This window comes from Peromyscus californicus, unplaced genomic scaffold (genome assembly GCF_007827085.1).
Source record: "Peromyscus californicus insignis strain IS unplaced genomic scaffold, ASM782708v3 Scaffold_11__1_contigs__length_118956290, whole genome shotgun sequence".
In the NCBI taxonomy this organism is placed as follows: Eukaryota; Metazoa; Chordata; class Mammalia; order Rodentia; family Cricetidae; genus Peromyscus; species Peromyscus californicus.
This window is the reverse complement of record NW_026294402.1, coordinates 101,508,199-101,534,131: the sequence shown is the minus strand read 5'-3', so window position 1 is coordinate 101,534,131 and position 25,933 is coordinate 101,508,199. Positions and strand designations below refer to the sequence as shown.

At 40.6% G+C, this 25,933-nt stretch overlaps 1 protein-coding gene across 2 annotated transcripts in view; it reads right to left on the bottom strand.

Moving 5' to 3' along the window:
• The window catches only part of Dcaf1 (DDB1 and CUL4 associated factor 1), a 63,449-nt gene that overhangs the window by 25,132 nt on the left and 12,384 nt on the right, over positions 1 to 25,933 (bottom strand). For both annotated transcript variants that reach the window (XM_052719658.1, XM_052719667.1), the window contains exons 4-14: positions 24,700 to 24,773; positions 23,929 to 24,042; positions 22,717 to 22,854; positions 20,599 to 21,111; positions 19,773 to 19,874; positions 16,876 to 17,034; positions 15,115 to 15,294; positions 13,617 to 13,826; positions 7,928 to 8,097; positions 4,775 to 4,899; positions 64 to 1,327 (exon numbers count right to left, since the gene is read on the bottom strand). In XM_052719658.1, coding sequence (XP_052575618.1) covers positions 64 to 1,327; positions 4,775 to 4,899; positions 7,928 to 8,097; positions 13,617 to 13,826; positions 15,115 to 15,294; positions 16,876 to 17,034; positions 19,773 to 19,874; positions 20,599 to 21,111; positions 22,717 to 22,854; positions 23,929 to 24,042; positions 24,700 to 24,773 — 3,049 coding nt within the window. The remainder of the gene's footprint in view (positions 1 to 63; positions 1,328 to 4,774; positions 4,900 to 7,927; positions 8,098 to 13,616; positions 13,827 to 15,114; positions 15,295 to 16,875; positions 17,035 to 19,772; positions 19,875 to 20,598; positions 21,112 to 22,716; positions 22,855 to 23,928; positions 24,043 to 24,699; positions 24,774 to 25,933) is intronic.

The following is a 25,933-nucleotide window of genomic DNA, read 5'->3' as shown; positions in this document are numbered from 1 at the left end:
TACTGACCAAATACTGATTTAAAAAAACAATCATTCCAAGAAGCATGGGGAACCTCTCCTTACCTGCTAAAAATAAGGTGCCTATCAAAGCATCCGCCATCTACCCCTCCATATTTTGGAAATGATGCCCTGCGGTTTAGCCTTGAGGTAAAGTTTATTGGCGCTTGCCGCCTCTGTTTTGGCTCAGGACACTGGTGAGGAGTAAAGAGAGAAAAAGGTGGACAGGTGGCAACGGGGTTCTTGCAGCGAGCATGTTGCTCTCTAAGATACTCTGTGATGATACTGTCCAGCGTAGGTGGGGAAGGAAGATGTCTATCCAATTGTTTTTTTATGGCAGGGCTCTGGCTGTATGCGCCGTGGTCCGACTTCTGCCGCAACACTCGAATTTTCCTGCCATTGCACGGTGATGGCCTCTCCCTGATAAAACTGATCCTACCAATCAAAGGGGAGTTGCCTGCATATGATGGGCCAGGCAAAGCCAATGAACCCTGGGGGGGGCGTGGCGGAGGATGGGCAGGGGGCGCAGAAGGGGCAGAAGCACCCACAGCAGCATGGCTGCCCAGTCGACTTGCAATGCCATTGGCAATCCGAGGGGTCCGGGGAAGAGAGACAGGAGAAGCAGCAGCAGTTACTGGGGTGAAGGCAGAAGAGTGTGAGGCAGCAGTCATGGGCAAGTCAGCCTCTCTGGTCAGCACAGTGGCTGTCTCTCCAAGCCCTTTAGAAATGAGATGGTTCCGTATCAACAGGAGCAGTTCTTTCTCAGGGAAGGAGATCCTGGACTGGGCAACAACATCTGCTTTCTGTAGCCGTGCCAGCGACACGTCAGTGCCAATGAGAAGAGGCTTTCCTGACACTCGCTCAATGAGCTCAGCGGCGTATTTGCAGAACTTGACATGGTCGCTACGCTTGTCCTGCAGCACTGGCTCCTTCATCAGCTGTTGAATCTGGCAGCTACTAAAAAGGGGCAATTTGCTGATAATCTGTCGAACAGTGCTACTTCGAGACAAGCCCACTAGGGCCTTGCAGGCCAGGGCCCGGATCTGGTCTGCATCTGTGATAGGCATCTTGATGGACAATAGGGACAGAAGCACCTTGATGCCATTGTTGGACTGGACCACATTCCACATCTTGGCCAGGGTATGCTCACTGCTCTTGGGGGTCTGAGACAGCTTTCTCCGAGGAGTTCCAGAAATAAATTTACCAATACTGGATATTCGGTTATCTGGGCCACATACACAATTGATGATAATTTGAAGTGCTGACTTCTGAATTTCAGCATCATGGATAAAGAACTCACCCTCAGCCACTCCCAAAATAATGCTGATACCTGTAACATTTAAAAAAAAAAAGTGTATTACTCTTCATAAAACTGAAAGCTAGGAGGACCTAAAATGGACCTAGAATTTACACATCCATCTTTATTGTGCACTACTAACAGCAGCCAAGTTATGAGATCAGTCAAATAAATGGGCATGGCAAGATGGTTTATTGGGTAAGAGCTCTTGGCATCAAGCCTGCTGACCTGAGTTTGACCCTCAGAACCCACATTTGTAGAAGGAGAGAATTTATTCCAGCAAGTTGACCTCTAACCTCCACATGTGCACCATGGTATGCAAGAACACACACAAAACAAGTAATAAAATGTAAAAAGAAAAAAATAGATGGATCTTAAAATCATTTTAAATAAACTAGCCCATATGCAGAATCTAGAATTAAAATGAAACAGAAAAACCCACACATGCTAGGACATGACATGCTGTGGGATAATGCTCTTGTATACTGTAAAGAGTTGTCACTAAAATTGGTTTAATAAAATGCTAATTGGCCAGTAGCCAGGCAGGAAGTATAGGAAGGGAGGGCAGACTAGGAGAAATCTGGGAAGAGGAAGGGCAGAATCAGGAATCACCAGCCAGATGCACAGGAAGCAAGATGAGAATGCCGTATTGAGAAAAGGTACCAAGTCACGTGGCTAAACATAGATAAGAATTATGGGTTAAATTAAGTGTAAAAGCTAGTTAGTAATAAGCCTGAGCTACTGACTGGCCAAGCACTTATAATATTAAGCCTCTGAGTCAATTATTTGGGAAGCAGCTGCCTGGGGGGTATTTGGGAGTTGCTTGCAGGACAGAAACTTCCGCCTACAAGGACGCCAGTATTCAGAGGCTGAGGCAGGAAGATACCAACAAATTCAGGGCAAGCCTTGGCTACATAGTAAATCCCAGGCCAGGCTGGGCTACAGAGTGAGAATCTGTCTCAAAAACAAACCACCACCAAAAAAAGGCATGGGACTAGAATGGGGCCTAAGAAAGAGGAAAATGAAGGTGACTGTTTTGTTTTTTGTTTTTTAATGGTTGGCTTTTTGCTTTGTTTGTTTTTTTTAGACAGTCTCTCTCTTCTTAGCCCAAGCTGTTCTGGAACTCACTATGTACACCAGGCTAGCCTCAAACAAAAAGATCCACCTGTTTCTGCCTCCCAAGTGCTAGCACTGAAGGTGTACAACACCATGCCCAGAGAAGGAAGAGGTCTTGAAAAAGGCAACACACGAGGGTGATGGGGGAGAAAAACAAACAAATAAGTGTTTGTCCCATATGGAAAATCTAAATTTAGCTATGTGTAAGTATGACATGAAAGTAGAAAGGGGACAGGAATATTGGAAGAAGGAAAGTGGAAGGCATATATGAACAAGGCACTATAATATACGGTATAAAATACCATAAAGAAACACATTCTAGCTGGGCAGTGGTGACGCATGCCTTTGATTCCAGCACTCAGAGCCAAGCAGATCTCTGTGAGTTCGAGGCCAGTTTTGTCTACAGAGCGAGATCCAGGACAGGCTCCAAAACTACACAGAGAAACCCTGTCTCGAAAAACCAAAAAAAAAAAAAAAAAAAAAAAAAGAAAGAAAGAAACCCATTCTATAGGGCTTTAAGGGCCAAGGAGACAGCTAGGAGGGTAAGAAAGTTTGCTGTATAAGCCTGATGACCTGAGTTTGATCCACAGAACCCAGATAAAAAGCTCAATGCTGTGCTGTTCTGTAACCGCAGCACTTCTACAACAAGACAAAGATAAGAGAACAGACTGGTTGGAAGCTAAGCACCCAAGCAACAAGATAGGTCGTGTCTCAACAGGATGAAAGGAGAGAGTTAACACCCAACAGCTGCCTTCTGGTCTCCACATGTGCTTCATCTACAGGTGTACACACACAGATTTTTAAATGTTTTTAAGTGAATTCACCTCAGCAGCCTGCTCTTAATAATGTGTGTTTTCTGTTGTTGTTTTTTGAGACAGTTTCTCTATGTAGCCCTTCTGGTCCTGGAACTCACTATGTAGACCAGGCTGGCCTCAAACTCAAGAGATCAGCCTGCCTCTGCCTTTAGGGCAGGGATCAAAGGTGTGCGCCACCACCACCCAGCAACATTGTTTTTTTCAAACACAAGCTTTCTCTTTTCTCATGTTTCTTAATACTCAAGTTACCAAACTCTTGTTTATCCCAACTTATTAATTATCATAAAGGTAAAGTTCTGGGAAGTGCACACATCCTAGACAGAAGTATCTGACCCATTCAGAAATCCTAAATTTCTTAGCATGATTATCTATATGAACTGTATGGTGTCAAATACAAGGACAAACAAGGAACCCTCCTCCACAACCTTCTATTCCAGTGGTTCTCCACCTTCCTAATGCTGCAACCCTTAAATACAGTTCCTCATGTTGTGGTGACCCCCAACCATAAAGTTATTTTTGTTGCTACTCCATAACTTGCTGTGGGATGGTCTTTCTGTATGCTGTGAATGTGTTGCTACCATTGGTTAATCAAGAAGCTGCTCTGGCCTGTGCTAAGACAGGATATAGCCAGGTGGGAAATCCAAGCAAAGATACAGGGAAAAGAAAGGGGAGTCAAGAGAGACGCTGCAAGCTGCTGGGGGAGCAGTATGTAACAGAATACAGGTAAAGCCACGAGACACGTAGTGATACACAGATTAATAGAAATGGGTTAATTTAAGATGTAATAGCGCCGGGCAGTGGTGGCGAATGCCTTTAATCCCAGCACTCCGGAGGTAGAGGCAGGAGGATCTCTGTGAGTTCCAGGCTAGCCTGGTCTACAAAGTAAGTTCCAGGACAGGCTCCAAAGCTACACAGAGGGACCCTGACTCAAAAAAACAAAACAAAACAAAAAAGATGTAACAGCTAGCTAGCAATAAGCCTGAGCCACAGACCAAACAGTTTGTAATTAATATTAAGCCTCTGAGTGATTATTTTATAAAAATGGCTGCTGATCAGGTGGGACTGAGAAACTTCAGTCTACAAAAACTGATTTTGCTGCTGTAAAAAACTGTAATATCTGATATGCAAGATATCTGATATGTGACCCATATAAAAGTCATTTAACCCCAAAGGGATCTAGACCCGCACACTGGAAATTGCTGTTGTATTCTAACATCCTGAAATTAGGTTACAAACATGACCAGAAAAGCAAAGGCAAATTATCACACAACAACAAAAATGGCAAGGTGCAGGCTTGAGAGATAGCTTAGTCTGTAAGAGTCAAGAGTAGTAGCATATACTTGTATCCTAGTACTGGGAAAAAAGAAGAATATTCATTCCCAAGGCTCAATGGCCAACTAGCCTAGGCTACGTGGTGAGTTCCAGGTATCAAGAAGAAATATGGTTAATCCCTGAAGAATGACACTTGATGCTGTCCTCTGGCCTTCACGCACACGCATGCACTTGAATACATTCATTAAAACTAGCACAGGAACAAGGTGCAACCTACCTACAGTGGATATAGTGGAGCCAGCCTCGTCCAGGACATCCACTGACTCTGCCAATTGGAGCTGGATTTTTGGCACCACAGTGAGAATAGCCAGGACATCCAAAGCAAAGCGCACAGTGTCATTCCTAGACAGGAAGAAGAATTAATCAAAGGAGACTACAATACAACTACAAAACACAACTTTAAAAAAATAAAGAGGGCGGTGGTGGCGCACGCCTTTAATCCCAGCACTCGGGAGGCAGAGCCAGGAGGATCTCTATGAGTTCGAGGCCAGCCTGGACTACCAAGTGAGTTCCAGGAAAGGCGCAAAGCTACACAGAGAAACCCTGTCTCGAAAAATCCAAAAAAAAAAAAAATAATAAATAAAAAAAAAATAGAGATATAACAGATTGGAACCACTATTTGAAAGGTTCTAAAATACTTATTTTCTAAAATATTTAAGACTAAGAATATACTGGACACTCAAAAATAATCTGAAAATATGAGATACAATTGTAATTACATTTACTTATTCACATGTGTGTGTCACAGTGTATACAGTCAGAAGACAACTTGTAGGAATTGGTTTTCTCCTTCCATCATGTTGGTCCCAGAGATCCAACACAGGTCACAAGGCTTGGAGGCAATTTCTTTTCCCACTGAGCCATCTCACTTGCCCAAAAAAGGTTTGTTTGTTTGTTTGTTTGTTTTTTTAAAGATTTATTTATGTCAGGCAGTGGTGGCGCACACCTTTGATCCCAGTACTCAGGAGGCAGATGCAGGCAGATCTCTGAGTTCAAGGCCAGCCTAGTCTACAGAGTGAGTTCCCGGACAGCTAGGGCTACACAAAGAAACCCTGTCTCAGAAAATAAATAAATAAATAAATAAATAAATAAATAAATAAATAAATAAATAAATAAATAAATAAACAAACAAACAAACAAACAAACAAACAAACAAACAAACAAACAAACAAAAGACTGGATGTCTCCACATTCCCAATCTGGTGCTGGAGCCCTGGGGAACTTCCAGAGACCTGCTGGTCTTCAGTCTATATCCTTAAGAGTCCTTAGGAAGTAGATTCTGATAGGAGCAAATGAATGCCAAAGCAACAAGAGACATTTAAAGCCAGGAATGGTGGTGCTCTGAGGAGGCAGAGGCAGGAACGGGAGCAGGAGCATCTTCATTAGTTCAAGGCCAGCCTGGTCTATATGGTAGTTCCAGGACAGCTAGGGCTATGTAGAGATCCTATCTCAGAAAAGATGAGGAACAAACAAGTGTTTATATAGGCCAAGAATTCATTATCCAAAATTCTCTGGACCAAAACCACTTCAAAATGACAGTGCTTTTGCAATTTTAGAGTACTTGGACAGAATCTATCACTTGAGAATTACTAATCTAAAAATTTAAAATCTAAAATGCCCCCAAATCAATCATAGCTAACTACCCTGTAACCAGTGACAATCATTTAAAAAAAAAAAATTATTCTATAGGAAAGGGTTCAAAATACAATTATGTGAAAGAGAAAATGTAGGATACAAAATCTAAAATTTGAAAGAACCAAATATTTATAAGAAGGTGGTAAACTATCAAGATCACTTTCCAAATAATCTGGCAACATCTACTAAAGGTGAACATGAAGAAGATACAGTGTATCTTGGGTTCTACACACCACAGCCTCAAGAGACACCAAAAGACATTAAATGTAAAAAGGAAAAAACAAGTGTCAGACACAGTTAGGAGACTTATGCCTATGATTCCCAGCACTGGAAGCAGGCAAGCAAGGCTGAAGCAGGAAGTTGAAAAAGAGCCTGGGGGCTGGAGATAGTTCAGAGGTTAAGAACACTGCTCTTCCAGAGGTCCTGAGTTCAATTCCCAGCAACCACATGGTAGCTCACAACCATCTGTAATGAGATCTGGTGCCCTGCAGGCAAACATGTAAGCAGAACACTGTATAAATAATAAATAAATCTAGAAAAAAAAAAAAAAGAAAAGAAAGAAAGAAAAAAGAGCCTGGACCTAATTCTTTTAAAAGAGAGAAAGGAAAGAAAATGAAGAAGGGATGGAGGGAATTAGAGGAAAGAAAGAGAGAACAAACTCCCACAAGTTGTTCTCTGACTTTCAAACATTCACCTTACCACTTATTTACCCCCACACAAGTAAGGAAGTAAGTAAATAATAATTTAAAAGCCAAAATCACACCTTTGAGAACATAGAGACAGATTAGCAATTAGTCACTTGCTACCAAGCCTGACTCAGTTATGATCCCTGGGACTCACATGGTAAAAGGAGAGAACCAACACCTGTATGCTGTCTCTGACACACACACACACACACACACACACACACACACACACACACACACACACACACTCACTCTCTCTCCTCTCTCTCTCTCTCTCTCTCTCTCTCTCTCTCTCTCCATATATAAGTAAAAAATATTTTTTGAAAAATCACATTATAGGTGGGCATCACAGCACACACCTTTATTCCCAACACTCAGGAGGCAGAGGCAGGTAGATCTCATTGAGTGCCAGGCCAGTCAGGGCTACAAAGTGAGACACTGTCTCACAAAGTATAAAATAGTAAAATAAGGAGGCTAGAAGATAGATCAGGGGTTAAGAGCACTGGTTGTTCTTCCAGAGAACATGGGTTCAATTCTTAGCACCTACATGGCATTTCACAACTGTCTGGCTCCAAATTCCAGGAGATTCGATGCCCTCTTCTGCTCAAGATCCTAAGCTCACATAAGAACACATAAGCTCACACAACCACACAAATAAAATATATAATAAAAATAATAATAAAGGGGGGATAAAAACATAAAATAAAATCACATTCTTTTTCTTTCTTTCTTTTTTTTGTTTGTTCCTTTTTGTTGTTGTTGTTGCTGCTGTTGTTGTTTTGAGACTGGGTTTCTCTGTGTAGCCCTAGCTGTCCTGGAACTCATTCTGTACTCTAGGCTTATCTGGAACTCAGCGATCTGCTGCCTCTGCCTCCCAAGTGATGGAACCAAAGGCATGTGCCACCACCACCCAACCCAAAAAAAAAAAAAATTATCACACTTTCATACTTAATCTTCTTCTTTCACAGAATCAAGTATAAAACTTCAACAAAAGCTTGTTAAACATGTATTATGTGAAACTGAACTTTAGTTGAAACTTCTAGTCCCACCTTGCATAATAGGTCTTCCAATTGCAGGCAATGGAAATAAGCTGCAATAAGAGCTGTACACAGGAAAGCTTGAGGAAGACTTCAGCAGGTTCCCAATACAGCTGAGCTGGGCCATATTCTATCAAAAACTCCATCATTTCCACAATCTGCTCATGAGTGTATGAGCATGCCTATAAGGAAAGGTATGTATTATTATAATACATAAATGCACCATCTGCTACTTATCAATGCTTGCCAAAAGATTTTAATAACAGCTTTCAATTACCACAGTTCTTGAGTCATCAGTCTATATGTAAAACAATGCCCCATAATGCTTAGTCCTTTATTTGTAAGGGCACACATAATTTAAAAAAATAATAACAAAAGGTTGATTTGTGCATATTTCTAAAGGTTGAAAAAGTAGCACCATACAAACAGGTATCAACTTGAGATTTTTGAAACATGCAGACATTAATCTTGATCCCAAACCTATCAAATAAGTTCCAAAATGATAGAGAGCTAGAGTTATGGACACATCCTTTCCAAAGAGAACTTCTGCACAGGAGGCAGGGTACTTAGCACTTTTCACAAAAGCAAGCAGTCTGACTCACCCTTCAGTCCCTTTAGTTCTGGTCTACCACATTAGTAGTGACTCACAAGTGGGAACAAAAAAGGTCCTTGAAGTTCATCTATTACCTTCACTTTTAATTGTTCTGCTTTCATATAGGGCAGGTAAAAATGCGTAAGTTTGTCCTACAAACATGACACTGGGCTCAGATGGGATTTCAGACTTGGAGCTGCTGCTGCAAGTATTATTATTATTATTATTTTTGTTTGTTTGTTTTTGTTTTTGAAGACAGGGTTTTTCTGTGTAGCTTTAGAGCCTGTCCTGGAACTCACTCTGTAGATAAGGCTGGCCTCGAACTCACAGAGATCCACCTGCCTCTGCCTCCCAAGTGCTGGGATTAAAGGTGTGCACCGCCACCACCTGTAGCACGAATCTTAATAGTTCTTATTAATAAAAATAAAACCTGAAGCCAGGTATTGGGGTGAACGCTGGAAGATCAGAGAAGCAGAACAAGCTACAGCCACCTCATCTTGCCAATTCCTCAGCTGATCCTGTTTCCTCAGACTGGAAACAGAGCTCTGAGTCCTCATCCAGAATGAATCTCAGCTGAACTGTTGCTCAAAAGCCTAAAAGCTTAAAAAGGCTCTAGTTCCTGGTCCTCATGCCTTAAAAACCTTTCTGCTTCCTGCCATCACTTCCTGGGATTAAAGGAGTGAGTCACCATGCCTGACGGTTTCCACTGTGGCTTTGAACTCATAGAGATCCAGACAGATCTCTGCCTCTAGAATGCTAGGATTAAAGGCATGTGCTACCACTGCCTAACCTCTATGTTTAATATTGTGGCTGTTCTGTTCTCTGACCCCAGGTAAGTTTATTAAGGTGCACAATTTTGGGGGGAACACAATACCACCACAACCACCTGGCTTTTTTTTTTTAGTAGTATTAATTTTTAAGACTGTGTCCTGGGTCAGGATATACTTAAGGTTTTTTTTGTTTTTTGGTTTTTTTTCTTGGTTTTTCGAGACAGGGTTTCTCTGTGTAGCTTTGCGCCTTTCCTGGAACTCACTTGGTAGCCCAGGCTGGCCTCGAACTCACAGAGATCCACCTGGCTCTACCTCCCGAGTGCTGGGATTAAAGGCGTGCGCCACCACCGCCCAGCTGGATATACTTAAGTTTTACAGCACTTATCTGGTATGTTATGAGACCCTGGTTTTGATACCCAACTCAGAAACAAGAAATAAAAAAATAGAAGACTAACTGGTCATGGTGGTACATGCTTTAATCCCAGAATTAGGAAGCAGAGGCGGATAGTGCTCTGAGTTCCAGGCCAGCCTGGTCTACATAATAGAGACCCTGTGGTGGCCATTCTTGGTTGTCAACTTTACTACATCTGGAATTAACTATAACTCAATCAGCCTAGCACATTTATGAGAGACTTTTTCTTAATTAAAACATTAAGTGAGAAGACCCACTTTTAATATGGATCTTTAGAGGTAGGAATACACATTTAGTCTTTTGAGGTGATAAGATCCACCTTTAATCTAGGTCACATTTTCTGCTGGCAGCCTATAAAAAGGACATGGAAAAAGGAAGCTTTTACTCTTTGCCTGCCAGCTCTTGCTCTCTCTAGCAAGTCCATTCCTTCACTGGCATTAGAGCCTACTTCTTCGGGATTCCGTCATGTACTGAAGACCAGCTGAGACATTCAGCTTCATGGACTGAACAACTACTGGATTCCTGGACCTTCTGCTGGTATACAGCCATTGTTGGGACTAGCTGAACCAGCCTATAAGCCATTCTAATAAATTTGTGTGTGTGTGTTTGTGTGTGTGTGTGTGTGTGTGTGTGTGAGAGAGAGAGAGAGTGAGAGAGAGAGAGAGAGAGAGAGAGAGAGAGAGAGAGAGATCATTCTATAAGTTCTATTCTTGTAGAGAACCCTGACAACAGATTTTGGTAACAGAAGTGGTTCTAGAGCAAAAGAAGTATAATGATGATTTTTTTGTTGTGGTTTTGGTTTTGGTTTTAGCTTTTTGAGACAGGGTTTCTCTTGTGTATCTCTGGCTGTCCTGGAACTCTATAAACCAAGCTGGTATCGAACTCAAGAGATCCGCCTGCCTCTGCCTCCTGAGTGCTGGGATTACAGGTGTGTGCCACCACCGCCCGGCAAGGACAAATTTTTTAAAGATCTGGAACAGGCTTTCTAATTTGCCAATACCTATGGTTATTGTAGTCCCTCCAGTTAGTTACTGAAGCCTCTCCTAGAAGACTGGAGAGCATTAAAAGCCCATAGTATGAACCATTTTACAAACTTAAGGAGGCAAATGCATTTGCTTATTCACCAATTCTAGAGGCAATGGATTTGGTGACTCTATATAAATCTTTTGAAGTTGGGCAGTGGTAGCAAACGCCTTTAGTCCCAACACTAAAGAAAACAGAGGCAGGTGGATCTCTGTGAGTTCAAGGCCAGTCTGGTCCATAGAGCAAGTTCCAGGACAGCCAGGGCTTCACAGAGACAAAAAAAAACAAAAACTTTTGACAGTTTGTGGAAAAATAAGGAAAATGATGATGCTAGTTGGTTGTTCCTAGCATCTCTGGAAAAATTGGTAAAGGATTGGAATACACTCTGTGATAAAAGTAACTCACTTCTAGCATGAGAGAATACAGTGAAGGACAACAATGTGATAAGACTGACCAGCTCCAGATGCACACAGTCTAAAAGTTTCTAGTGTGCCCTGGTAGGAAATCTCTCCAGCAGCCACACAGCTTAAGTTTAGAAAATATACAAAAGCACTCATTATTAAACTGGCTGAATTACGAAGAAAATTAATTCCCAGCCTCTGAGGGTTAAAGTAAGGGTACTGATAGGTAAGGAATGGGATCCTGTAACTTGGGATGGAGATGTGTACAAGACCCTATTTAAAGCTGACAACTTTAGCCGGGCGGTGGTGGTGGCGCACGCCTTTAATCCCAGCACTCGGGAGGCAGAGTCAGGCGGATCTCTGTGAGTTCGAGGCCAGCCTGGGCTACAGAGTGAGTTCCAGGAAAGGCGCAAAGCTACACAGAGAAACCCTGTCTCGAAAAACCAAAAAAAAAAAAAAAAAAACAAAAAAAAGCTGACAACTTTGAACCCTCATGATTCTCAAGAGTTTATCTCACCTCAGGGAGTAGTCTCTCCATCTTCAACAGATGTACTCCCCCATCCCCTGATATAATTGCCTTTCCTCCGTTATCTGAGGAAATTAATCCTTCATTGTCTGCTAAACCAGCAATGACTTTCTCTGAAGAAGATGCCAGGCAAGACAGTACTAATGTCCCTCAGGGCCCACCAAGAGTTGCCTCTAGACCTATAACCAGACTAAAAGCTAAGCAGGCTCCTGGATGGAAGACAGAAAATGTAGTCCATGAGGAAGCACACTAAACTACTAAAGAGCTTAATAAGTTTGCTAATTCATTCAAATAGAAGTCTGGGGAATATATGTGGGAATGGATTTTAAGGCTGTGGGAAAATGGTGGAAGAAACATAAAACTAGACTGGGCTGAGTTTGTTTGGATGGGTCCACTGGGTGGCAATTCTAGGTTTAATATGGAGAATATGCAGTTAAAAAGGTGTCAAAATGCTAGGTGGTAGTGGCACAAGCCTTTGATCCCCAGCATCAGGGAGGCAGAGGCAGATGGACCTCTGTGAGTTCGAGGCCAGCCTGATCTACAGAGCTAGTTCCAGGACAGCTACAGCCACACAAAGAAACCCTGTCTCCAAAAACAAAAACAAGGGGTTGGGGATTTAGCTCAGTGGTAGGGCGCTTGCCTAGCAAGCACAAGGCCCTGGTTCGGTCCTCAGCTCTAAAAAAAAAAGACAAAATAACAAAACCAAAACAAACAAACAAAAGATAGCAAAAGTTTGTTTAAATGGTTGGCTGAAGCATCTGTCAAAAGATGGCCTATTGAAAAGGAGCTGGCAATGCCTGATATCCCTTGGCTTAGTGTTGATGAAGGGATTTTAAGGCTCAAGGAAATTGCAATGCTAGAGTGGGTAAGCTGTCTAAAACCTAATCCCCCACAAGGGGAAGGCCCAGAAGACATGGCCTTCACTAATCCTATAAGATGCAAAATGGTGATGAGGCACCAGTACATTTGTAGAGCTCTGTTGTCACCTTTTTCCTTGTACCAGACCTTAGGGTTGGAGATACTGCTGCTCAACTGGATGAATTAAATGCAATGGGTTAAACTGAGCCTCAAAGTAGCAGGGGCCACCGGGCGGTGGTGGCGCACGCCTTTAATCCCAGCACTCGGGAGGCAGAGCCAGGCGGATCTCTGTGAGTTCGAGGCCAGCCTGGACTACCAAGTGAGTTCCAGGAAAGGCGCAAAGCTACACAGAGAAACCCTGTCTCGAAAAATCGAAAAACCAAAAAAAAAAAAAAAAAGTAGCAGGGGCCAAGTGGCAGCACTGAATTGCCAAAAGCAAGGTGAATATAGTTATCGTAATGGGCAGCAAAGACAAAATAATGTCCATAATGGCCTGACCTGGAATGGGCAGCAAAGGCAAATAGATTTTTATGGTTGCATGACTCATATAGACCTGTGGTACTGGCTAATCAGTCATGGTGTTTTCAGGACTAAAACAGAAAAGAAGTCTACCACGTTTGATTTACATAAGCAGAAAATTTCTCAAACAGAGCCAGGCGGTGGTGGCGCACGCCTTTAATCCCAGCACTCGGGAGGCAGAGCCAGGCGGATCTCTGTGAGTTCGAGGCCAGCCTGGGCTACCAAGTAAGTTCCAGGAAAGGCGCAAAGCTACACAGAGAAACCCTGTCTCGAAAAACAAAAAAAAAAAAAAAAAAAAAAAAAAAATTTCTCAAACAGAGAAAGACTACAATTGGACTGCAGCAAGAGAATCTTCACCTATGAACCAATTTCCAGATGTAAGCATTCTTCCATGGCCTTTGCATCAGCTCCTGCCTTTAGGTTCCTGCCATTTGAGTTCCTGCCCTCACTTGCTTCAATGATGAACAGATATGGAAACAAATAAACCCCTTTCATCCCCAAGTTGCTTTGGTCATAGTGTTTCATCATAGCAGGGATAACGCTAAGACAACCTGTCTCAAAAATAAAATTAAACAAATAAATAAATAACTATTCTCTTACCTTGTATGGAGGTTGAGGGTGCACAAGAATACCACCCTCAGTCCTCTGAAGTGACTGCTTGACTTGTTCCAATTTAATGGCCAAGTGAGCTTCAAAATACTTTCGCAGAGCCATGCAGGTATGTTTGCCAGTTTGGCGGCTAGCAAATATTTCATCATCACTCAAAAGTGCACCCTGGTCTTCCAAATTTAAAATCTCCAAAGTACTGATCTATTAGTGAACAGGTATGAGATTGAAAAGGAGATGGGGAAAGAACACACAGAAGAGAAAAGTAAAAAGATAACAAAAAACGATTCTGGTAAATGTTTATGTTCAACAGTACTGACAAGTATACCCATATATACAACATGCTAACAGTCATATGAAACAAAAAATGACAGCTTCTAATCATATTAAAATATATACAGAAGGTGAAGTATAGTGGTATATTCTTGTAGTCCAACACTTGAGAGGCTGAGACAGGAAAATACTAAGTTCCAGGCCAGCCAATCTACATAGCAAATCCAAGGCTAACTTGAACTACAGAGAAATTGTCTTAAAAATCAAAAGAGGGGTTGGAGTGATGGCTCAGCAGTTAAGAGCACTGGCTGATCTTCTAGAGGAGCCAGGTTCAATTCCCAGCACTTCCCAGCACCAGCTCACAACTGTCTGTAGCTCCAATTCCAGGGGATCCAACACACTCACACAGACATATATGCAGGCAAAACATGAATGCATGTAAAATAAAAATATTTAAAAAATCAAGAAAAGGAAAAAAAGGTACACCAGCCTAAAGTTGTTGCCATTTGAAAAGATCAAAATTAAACAGTTGCAGTGTGTGGTAGCCCACAGTTGCAATCCAGCTCCCAGCACTTGGGAAGCAGAGCCAGAAACATTGATACAAGTTCAATGTCAGCCTGGTCTACAAAGGGAGTTCTAAACAAGGCTACATAGTGAGACCTTTTCTCACAAAAGAAAGAAAAAAAAAAAAAGATGAAAAAAAATGTTTATCACAGCAACCCTCCTACACAATTACTATGTCAAGATAGATAGATAGATAGATAGATAGATAGATAGATAGATAGATAGATATGCATGTCTACAATGGCATAGAGAACAGGGCTAGGTACAGCCTTCAGCAGTATAGTAAATACGCATGACACCCTGGGTTCAATCCTTAGCACCAAAAAACCAAACATAAGAAAGTAAGAAAAACTCATTAAGTAAAGGAGAAAAATACATATACAACCAAAGCCCAAAATGCCAATCAAAAATGTACCCAGCTGGGTGCAGTGATATGTATCTATGACCCCTGCACTGGGAAGTAGAGGTAGGAGAGGTAGTAAGTAGTTCAAGGTCATTCTTGGTTATATAGCAAGTTAGGGCCAGACTGGGCTACATGAAACCTTGATTCAAACAACCAAAAAGAAATTTCTTCTCTTCTACATAATGTCTTTCAGGATAACCAAAACAAACAAGAACCCTACAGCTAACTGAAGAGCCAGTGGAAGAACCTCACCAAGTTTACTAGGCGACGAAGACCATCATAACGGTCAAAGAGCTCCAAGACAGCCCGGAATGAGAAGCAAATTGAGAAAAACATTGTAGCATGGCAGCATCCTGAAGCATGAGAACATTCCATTAACCATAGGGTATAGTTCACCACATCAGATAGAACATTGTGGGGATGCATGCAAACCTGCAAAAAAGTAAATAAATTAAATAAATATAAAAATATATTTTAACATTTGGGGCAAATGTTTCTTTAAAAGGGATGAAAAGTTCACCAGTGTAGATAGAAAATTTTATAGAATACAGTGATCATTCTAAGTCAATTCTAGAATATAATCAATTTCAAACCTGAAAACTACCTAAATTTAATTAAGTACAACCTATACTTACCGAGAGCCATAAAATACATCATTTAATGCTTCTAAAATGCTCAGTGCATAAAGTACTAACATCTTGCTTAATAATTATAAAGAGGCTCAGAGAAGTTAAGGACTTTTTTTTTTTTTTTTGAGACACAGTCTCACTTTATGGCCCTATCTGGCCTGGAACTCACTATAAAGACCAGGCTAGTCTCAAACTCACAGAGATCCACCTGCCTCTGTCTCCCAAGAACAAGGAGTAAAAGCATGTGCCACCATGCCCAGCAAGGACATTCTTAAAAGTGGCGGAGCTTACTTTAACACTGTCTACAACTGTACTACTATCTGCTGCTCCAGTGATTCATACATGTGTATGTCTCCTATGAATTAAACAATTAACTGTCAAACATTTCCTAGTTTTGCTTGGTACCTTTCTCTACATTTTAGCCATAATTAACTTTGTGCATATAAATAGTTTAATATTCACAAAAAGTAAAATTTTAATTATTACGGTTATCTTAGTAAATGAGCAAAGACAAAGTCAACACTCAAGACATCACCAGGTTTACTTAACTTAAAAAGTCATGTACATACACAATATTAGAAAAATATTCCTAGTACAGAAATAAGCCCTCTCCTAGAAATACCCAGGGGAACCATCACTTTTCAAATTTAAAACCCACTCACTTTTTTAAAAAAATGATCACTAACATGAAAGACTTAGGGAAAAACAACAGACTCAAATTAAGAATGAGAACATCTGGGGCTGGAGAGATGGCGCAGGGGTTAAGAGCACTGGCTGCTCTTCCAGAGGTCCTGAGTTCAATTCCTAGCACCCACATGGTGGCTCATGACCCTCTATAATAAGATCTGATGCCCTCTTCTGGTGTGCAGGTATACATGCAGAGCACTCATATATAAAATATAAATAAATAAAAATAAAAAAAAGAATGAGAACATCTGAAATTAGTTTACTATCTCCATCACAAATTATTTAACATATATAAAGCATTACCTGTTTTTACAGTAAACTGACTTTAAAATATAATACAGCAAAAAAAAAATTTATATATATATATGTGTGATATATATATGAATAATACAGCTCTACCAAAACAAATGAAAAGTGTTCGGCTACTAATCATAATGCCACAGAAATCAAAGAAAGTAAATAAAGCTTGTGGAACATCTGTCCTGCACTTTCTCAAAAGAGTTAAATTTTTCTAAACAATTTTACATTTTAGGATGCTTTATGAGGATAAACATTCACATCTCTCATGTCTTTCCTAAGAATTTCATCTTTCAATTGTTCATTTCTTCTTATCCAAACGCTGATCTGGGAATGTGCTATTTTAAAGAGATAGTCCCCACCAAATCCCATTCTCATCACATGAATGGACTAGACTTACTCTCTCCATAGCATCCTGGTTGTAGGACAGGTAATACAAGCACATGGATACACCAGTTGCGGCCATAGAAGGACGAGGAATTTCCAGTAATTTCTGAACTCCACCATGTGCAACAAATTCTGTAGCAAATTTGTTATGGAGCAGGAGAGATGCTAGGTGCTAAATAGTAAGAACACAGGTTACAGGAATAATCAAAACATCACGAATCTCTTAACATAATGTCAGCTTCTATAAAGAGTCATCTATGTAGAGAACCACCCTCTCACAAAAGAAAAGCTAGAGTAGAGGGAAAGGAAAAGGGGAAAAAAAAAGATGGGAGAAAGAAAAAAGAAGAAGGGCTGGGCCAGGCAGTGGTGGTGCACGCCTTTAATTCCAGCACTCCGTAGGCAGAGAAAGGCTGACCTCTTTGAGTTCGAGGCCACCCTGGTCTACAGAGCAAGTTCTAGGACAGCCAAAGCTACACGGAGAACCAATGTCTCAAAAAACCAAAAAAAAAAAAAAAAAAAAAAACCAAAAAAATGGGCCGGGCAGTGGTGGCGCACGCCTTTAATCCCAGCACTCGGGAGGCAGAGCCAGGCGGATCTCTGTGAGTTCGAGGCCAGCCTGGACTACCAAGTGAGTTCCAGGACAGGCACAAAGCTACACAGAAAAACCCTGTCTCGAAAAACCAAAAAATAAAAAATAAAAAATAAAAAATTGAGATACTTTATTGTATTTATTTATGTGAGTGGCTATGGTGTTACATGTAGAGGTCAGAGGACAACTTGCAAGAATTAGTTTTCTCCTTCCACCATGTGGTTTCCAGAGATCAAACCCCAGTCATCAGGTTTGGCAACAAGTGTCCTAACCCAGTGAGCCATCTTACTGGCCCTAGATACGGTATCGACTGGCCCTGAAGACTGGCCTTGAACCCACTGCCTCCCCAAAGCTGGGATTACAAGCATGTACCACAACACCCAGTCAAACTTTTAATGTTAAAGTTTTGTTAATTTCATTTTAAGGACAGGGAGTCCAAGAAAAGTGGGATGTTCTTTGTATTTCTGAACCCAAGCGCCTCAAAGACAGGGCCTCAGGAGAGCCACAGCTCCCCCTCCTGTATCCAGAACAAACAATACAAGTTTGCAATTACATACTTGAAGAGATAAAGTCAATGGCAGCATTAACAGGTATATACCCTCTTCAAAAGTTCTCAAGACCTAGAGCTGGACTAAGTCTTACATAAAATTCAAATTCTTTCCTTCATTATCCTTGTTTGTCATAAAGGCCTCTACCATTCTTCCCTCAAGAAGCAGCTAAACTAGGTATCTATTCCCAGCAAGTTGGGCCACATGAATGGTTTTCTCATAATGTCACTAACATACCACCATGACAATTCACCATCACAAAAGGTGGAGAAATAGAATAAGCAGGCTTAACATTTACCAAGAAACCTAGTTTTATTTGAATCCTTACCACATACAAACCCACTTTATCTCACCCTGTGAGCAGATCCTGTCTGTTTTCTTTCTTTTTTGATAGTCTGGGCCTGGAACTTGCTCTGTAGACCAGGCTGGCCTCAAACTCAGAAATTTGCCTGCCTCTGCCTCCTGAGTACTGGAATGGTGCAGTACCATACCTAGCCTCAATTTTCTTTTAAACCATTGTTTCTATTTGACTGTTCCTTTCTGTTCCCTTCTCTTACACAGCTTGAATCTTCCTTTTGTACAAAATGATATACCCAGATTTGCGCGTGCACGCGCGCGCAAGAGAGAGAGAGAGAGAGAGAGAGAGAGAGAGAGAGAGAGAGAGAGAGAGAGAATGATGAATATGTACGCAAGATAGTATGTGGTTGCCCAAGCAGAACATCAGATATCCTGGAGCTGGAGTTACAAGCAGTTTTGAGCTGCCAAATATGGGTTCTGGAAACCAAACTAGGCATTTTAACAGCTGAGCTATCTCTTCAGCTCCAATTTTGTTTCTAAGGATCTTTTTTTATTCCTTGTTCATACAAATTTCATTATCTTTTGTCCCTTTTGTAACTTTTTAAAGGAACAGATGAATGATAATTGCAATTGCAATTCCAAGGAGAGTGAGCGAACCCTCAAAGCCACTATCCAATTGCACCTTGTTCAAAGTCAATGTTGTAACTGAATGCAGTATTTCTGGGCCACTGGACACAGCTCCAACCTCCAGTACCATTCCACTGTTCAAGACATAACTCGAGTACACTCTTTAAACAAACAGATACAGACAGAAACAGACAAACCCCACAACCACAGATTACTCCAATTCCGTCTGATCTCAACCGAACTTAAAATGTCTGAAAGACAAACTTACCCATTTTGAATTCCACTTCAACATACTTTATAACTGTACTACTGTTTGATGCAGTAGACACTGGTGACATGAGATTAACTTAATCAAAATTAACTAAAATTTAAAGCCAGGCCTGTAGTAATTCACAAATGTAATCTCAACACCAAAGAGGCTGAGGCAAGAGGACTGCTGTAAGCTTGAGGCCAACCTGGTCTAATATGAGTTCCATGCTAACCTATGCCTGAGACCCTGTCTCAAAAGTAAATAAATGAAACTTCAGTTCTTCAGAGACACTATATTTTAAAGTACTGAAAAATCACATATGGTTGGCCAGTACTGCTGTACTAACCGCATTTAACATGAGTTTCATAAACATCAAGTACTAATAAAATGCTCAGTGACCTAATATTTTTAAGAACTTTACCTTGCCAGACGGCGATGGCGCACACCTTTAATCCCAGCACTCGGGAGGCAGAGCCAGGCAGATCTCTGTGAGTTCGAGGCCAGTATGGTCTACAGAGGGAGATCCAGGACAGGCACCCCAAACTACATGGAGAAACCCTGTCTCAAAAAAAAAAAGAAAAAAAGAAAAAGAACTTTACCTTGAGTGCCTCAAAAGTAAGCAGGACATCATTAGTCTGTTTCAGATCAATATAAAACATCATCAATTCTCGTGATCCAAGTTGCATGAATATGGGAAGTAACTGAAATGAGAACCAAAAAAAAAGTCTTAAATTGTGGCTTTTTCACATTCCCTGTATTTTATGAAGGAAAATTATTAAAGAAATGAAACCACAAAGAATAAAAAGAAAGTTAAAAGAAAATTAAAAAAAAAATTGAACCCCCCCCCCAAGAATATGTTCATATGTTATGGTGGGTTTGAATAGGAATGGCCCCCACAGACTCATGTGTTTGAATACTTGGTTCATAGGAAGTGGATTAGGAGGTGTGGCTTTGTTGGAGGAAGTGTGTCACTAGGGGGTGGGCTTTGAGGTCTCAGAAGCTCAAACCAGTTCACTTCATGCCACCTGTCAATCCAGAACTCTGAGCTCCTTCTCCAGCACCATGTCTGCCTACATGCCACCATGTTTCTTGTCATGATGATAATGGACTAAACCTCTGAAACTATGAACCAGTCCCAGTTAAATGTTTTCCTTTATAAGAGTCGCCGTGGTCATGGTGACTCTTCACAGCATTAGAAACCCTAAGACCTATCTATGTTCACATACCATATGCTTATATGGATACATTTTGAGCAAACCAACCTTTATCAGGAGTGACCTGCAATAAAACGTTATTTATTTGAGAAAAAGACCTTTCTGGAATGGAGTTAAGAGTATGTCAGTGGCTAAGATATAACCATAAAATGCCCTAGAGATAAACATAATAGACCCAAAATGTGAACACTACCTTATCCCAAACACTTACCTCCTGATACTCTCCTAGAGGGGTCAGATACTGGAGAATAAGTCGCTGTTCAATAGCAGGAGTCATAGGATAGAGGGTATAATTGGTGCCAATCACCCAGGGGGACATTTCCGACCAGCTGCTATTAGACAGCTCAACAAACACACGATCTGGGTCAGAAGATGAGAAACCCAACTTCTGCTTGGCCTTCCTAAAGTTCTCTCTGTCACCATGCTTTGTAGACTTATTCTTCTTGAATCCTGAGGCTTCCTCAGGCTTAGTGGCTGAGTTCACTCTACTACTGGTCTTGTGACTTGAATCCAGACGAAAGGAGATGTCCATATCTCTAGAAGCTTCTTGTTCTCCATCCACAACATCTACTGCCATGTCACCATAGTCCATATCCACAGCTTCCTCATCCAGAGGCAAAAGTGGCTCCGAAGAAAGCTTCCGTGGACTAGGACGCTTATTTTCCTGGCGCAGAGCCACTTCCTGAAGTTGTAGCTCTCTCAGTCTGCGAAGCACTATTGCCACCTAGCAACAAATATTTGAGTAAATGAGTTATTTATTCTGAATTTTAATTTACATGATTTTTACTAAATAATTCTTTTCTTTTGGTTTGTTTTATGAGACAGAGTCTCACTCTTCCTTTACCTCTCAAATGCTAAGATTTGTAGGCACATGCCACGACAAACAGCTCATTATATATTACTTCCCTACTAAAAAGAACTCAATACTCACACAGTTAGCCCAATGTCTGGGAATAGTAAAGATCTGATAAATTAGTTGATTTGATTTCTATATTTTGATGAAATAAGCTAAGGCTAAAAGTGTATTTTAAGTGGCGCGTGGTAGCTCACACCTTTAATGCCAGCACTCAGGAGGCAGGTGTATCTCTATGAGTTCGAGGTTCAAGGCCAGCCTGATCTACAGAGCAAGTTCCAGGATAGTCAGAGCTGTTACACAGAGAAACCCTGTCTCAAAAAAAACAAAAAACAAAAACAAAAACAAGTCTATTTTAAAATATGTATGTGTGTGTTTTTTCCTAGAAAACCAAAACCAGAAGATTTGACATAAAACACACCATTTACAAGTGGTCAGTTTGGGCCAAGGTAGACTGGGCTATGCATCACACCTAAAAAAAGCAAAAACTAGATTTTTAATTGGCTTTAAAAATCAAAACTAGCCGGGCGGTGGTGGCGCACGCCTTTAATCCCAGCACTCGGGAGGCAGAGCCAGGCGGATCGCTGTGAGTTCGAGGCCAGCCTGGGCTACCAAGTGAGTTCCAGGAAAGGCGCAAAGCTACACAGAGAAACCCTGTCTCGAAAAACCAAAAAAAAAAAAAAAAAAAAAAAAAAAAATCAAAACTAAAGATTTCAAAACCTTACTGACTATATATTGTATGTCACTAGCAACTACATAATCTAATTTCCAGGTTTGCCCTTTAAATCTTTTAGTACTGATTCTTGGGGCCAATATTAGGAACTGATTCTATGTTTACTTGAGTGCAATGGTGCATGCCTATAACTTCAGCACTTGGGAAACTGAAGCAGAAGGACTGTTCCAAGTCTGAAGCCAGTCAGAGCTACATAATGAGTTCAAGACCAACCTAGGCATACAAAAAACAAAAACAAAAAAAAGATGTCTTTTTTTAAAAAAAGAAAACACACAAACCAAAAAAAAAAAAAAAAAAAGGAATAGCAAAGATATAAAGAATGATACTACATTAAAGAAAGGGTTTCTATCTGGATTTCAATATGAATTGCATTTCTTTTAAAATTTAGAATAGTGGATAAATGGAAGGGAGATGAGTAAACTAGTGAGTCTAATAAAATGTTAATAATTCACTCAACTGGTACAGATTCAAATATTCACTAAAATTCTTTCACCTTTGCTACATATTTCAAAATCTTCAAAACATAGAGGTTAAGGAGAGAAATGAAAATAGGACATAGGTTTATATGTTATGATCCTGACAAGATAAAAAAAAGTTTTAATGTAAAAAAAGAAAAGTAAAATCAAAACTCTTCACTATGGAAATAAATCTTAAAGTCTGATATAACTATGTTCTAGTACAAGTTTTTGATATTCAGATTCAGGTAGCAAGTGTGCAACAATTCATGCTAAGATGGTCCTTACCAGCTGTGAATTTTCATCTCTGTAGTTGGCAGCAATATCTTGATTTTCCATAGCACCTCCTAACAGTCCAGTAGAATATGTCCTCAGTGGCTGATCAGCCTCTCGGGCCCATTTGAAAAGATTTTCAACAATTCCTTCCTATAAGAAAGGACAAGAAATAGTGCAATTCAGAAAAGGCCATTTTCATAACTAAAATTATAAGCCAACATTTCTATCTCATGACAAAAAAAGTTAATGTCTATTTCAGTGATGGACCATAGATGGTTCAGTCGTTAAAGAGAGCCTGCTGCATAAGTCTCAGGACTGAAGTTCAGATCCCAGCACCCACATAACAAGCCAGGATCCCACACATACCCATAACAACTCCAAGGGAGTAAAGAAAACGAGGACTGCTGGGCCACCCTGGCTTCCAGCCCAGTAGAGAAAATGGTCCAAGGAAGACTGCCTCAAAGAATAGGCGGACAGTGATTTGGCAGGCCACCTGATACCCTCTTCTGGCCTCGAAGTGCATGTACAGGCCTATACCTACACATGTGCACACACACACATTTAAAAACTGTATTCCAGTGTTGTTCATAAGAGTAACTAAGTTTAATCTCCATTACCACAAAGGAAGAAAAGGAGCAAAAACTTAAATGAAATCATAATATACTTTTTAAAACCTGATCTTAAGATTCTGAAAAACACTATTTCACCCATATAGCAGGTAGCTATCCAAATAACATAAATAACATACTTTTGTTGCTTTTGGAGATAGAATCTTTTTTTTTTTTTTTTTTTTTTTTTTTTGAGACAGGATTTCTCCATGTAGTTTTTGCTGCCTATCCTGGATCTCGCGCTGTAGACCAGGTTAACATCGAACTCACAGAGATCCACCTGGCTCTGCCTCCCAAGTACTGGGATTAAAGGCTTGTGTCATCACCACCCGGCGGAGTTAGGAATTTATGTAGACCAGGGTGGCCTTGAACTCCAAATTAGCAAAAGATGACTTTGAGCTCTTGATCCTCAAACTTCAACCATCCCCAGGCTGAGATAACAGCTGTATACCACCTGATTCAAATAACTAGTTTTTGAATTTGTCTTCTGTCTATCTAGAGCACACATTACTACCTAAATAAGAAAAAATTAACAATTACTATAGTAACAAACACAAATCCAACAATTCAATCCACTCGATTCAAAAACACAATGACTTTTCTTCTATTAAGTCACCTTTTCTTGAAAGACAACTGCAGTTTCTAGACCTGGCATGATGTCCAGTAGCAGTCTGCAAGCTGCAGTATTTAAAGGGGGCTCTCTACTTGTCATCACATACGCATTCACCAGCTGGAAAGAAAAGGGAGGAAAGGAAAACAAAGGGAGGCATTGGGGGAGAGGGGGTAGACATGATCAATGTACAATACATACACATATGGAGAGAGAAATGTTAAAAGGAGTCTAATCAACTCGTATAAATATGTGTTAATACTTGCAATTTTTAAAAAAGATATAAAGGAGTACTATTTGTTCTGGAATTAAATTCAATCAAAATTAATTATTAATTATTAAACCTATTTTTTAAACTTCCTTTATTATTAAAATAAGTTAACAACATCCTTAATTTGATTGCATTGAACTGAATATATCCCCCATGGCTTTTTTTGGGGGGCGGAGGTGTATTTTGAAATAGGTTCTTACGTAGCTGAATCTGCACTACATCTCCTCCTTCAGCCTGCCAAGTGCTAGGATTGCTTACATACATAAACTATCACACTGGTTCCCATCATTTTCTACCTCCACACAGAAAATAATTTCATCACAACCAGAACTTTGTCAAAAAAGCAGCTCGATTACTTTTTCAATAACCAAATTTAAAAAAAAAAAATCTAACCACTCTATTCTCAACTTTAACAAAGTTTTAAGGTGACAGAAAACTATTAAATAAATAAGCAAATGTATGATTATCTTCTGATAATTTCTGGAGGAAAGAAAAAGCAAACCTACTGCATTCATGAAATCATCATTCTTGAAGAGTATTCTCAGCAAGTGGCCCAGCATACACTCTGGATCAGCTCGACCTACCAAAAGAAGAGGGAGGCACAAAAGAATAGGTAATCCTGTCAAACAAATCAGACCTATAGAATAACATCTGGGTTCTTATAAATATAACTAATAAACTGTCAGCAAAAATAAACAGAAACAAAGACAAAATTCTTTGAGTAAGTTTAATAAGAAACATTTTTAGGACTAGACATGGTGGCACACATCTTTAATCCCAGCACTTGGGAGGCAGAGACAGGAATAGCTCTATGAGGCCAACTTTACACACCCATCTAGAGTTACATAGTGAAATCTTGCCTCAAAAAAAAGTAGCAACAATAATTTTAAAGAAAGAATCATTCTCTAGGGGCTGGGTAGATAGGTTAGTCACTAAAGTATTTACCACGAAAACATAAGGACCTGAGTTTAATCCCTGAAACCCATGTAAAAAGCCAGGCATGGCGGTGCACACTTGAAATCCCACTACACCAGCCATCCTAGCCAAACTGGGAGCCCTAAGTCCCAGCAAGAGACCCTAAGAACCAGATGGATAGCTCCTAAGGGACAATATCTTAAGGTGACCTCTGGCCTCTTCATGCACACAAACCAACAAAAAAGTGCACTCACATACTAACATGTATATGAAAATACATGCTGTAGAATAATCCTTCTGTACCCTGTGAATATGTATTATTCTAACTGGTTAATAAAGAAGCTGACTGGCCTATAGCAAGGCAGGATAAAGTTAGGCAGGACAATCAAACTGAGGATGCTGGAATGAAGAAAGGCAGAGTGACAGAGTTGCCGACAGATGCAGTCAAACACAGCTTCTTGGTAACCGCCTTTTCTCCGACGAGCTCTGCTGACAATGAGCAGAGGCGTGACAGGTTTCCTTGGCTCAATGCTATCGGCAATAAAGGGTGGCTCTTTTTAGAGGCCCTGCTGCCAAACACTAATGGTGTTCATAAGCAGCTGGCGACACACTGCTGGGTAACGGCCAGAGTAGACCCAGAAACTTCCCTGAGGTGGGGCAGTAAACATGGCTCCCAGATCTGGTGGTAAACATACCTCTGCCATGAGACTAGGCTCTCAGGGAACCAAGGAGAGCACCTAGAAGAACTACAAGACACAAAATGTATATTTTACTTGCTTAAACATATAACAAAAGAATCATCTTTGGCTGACTTGTGTAAAATAC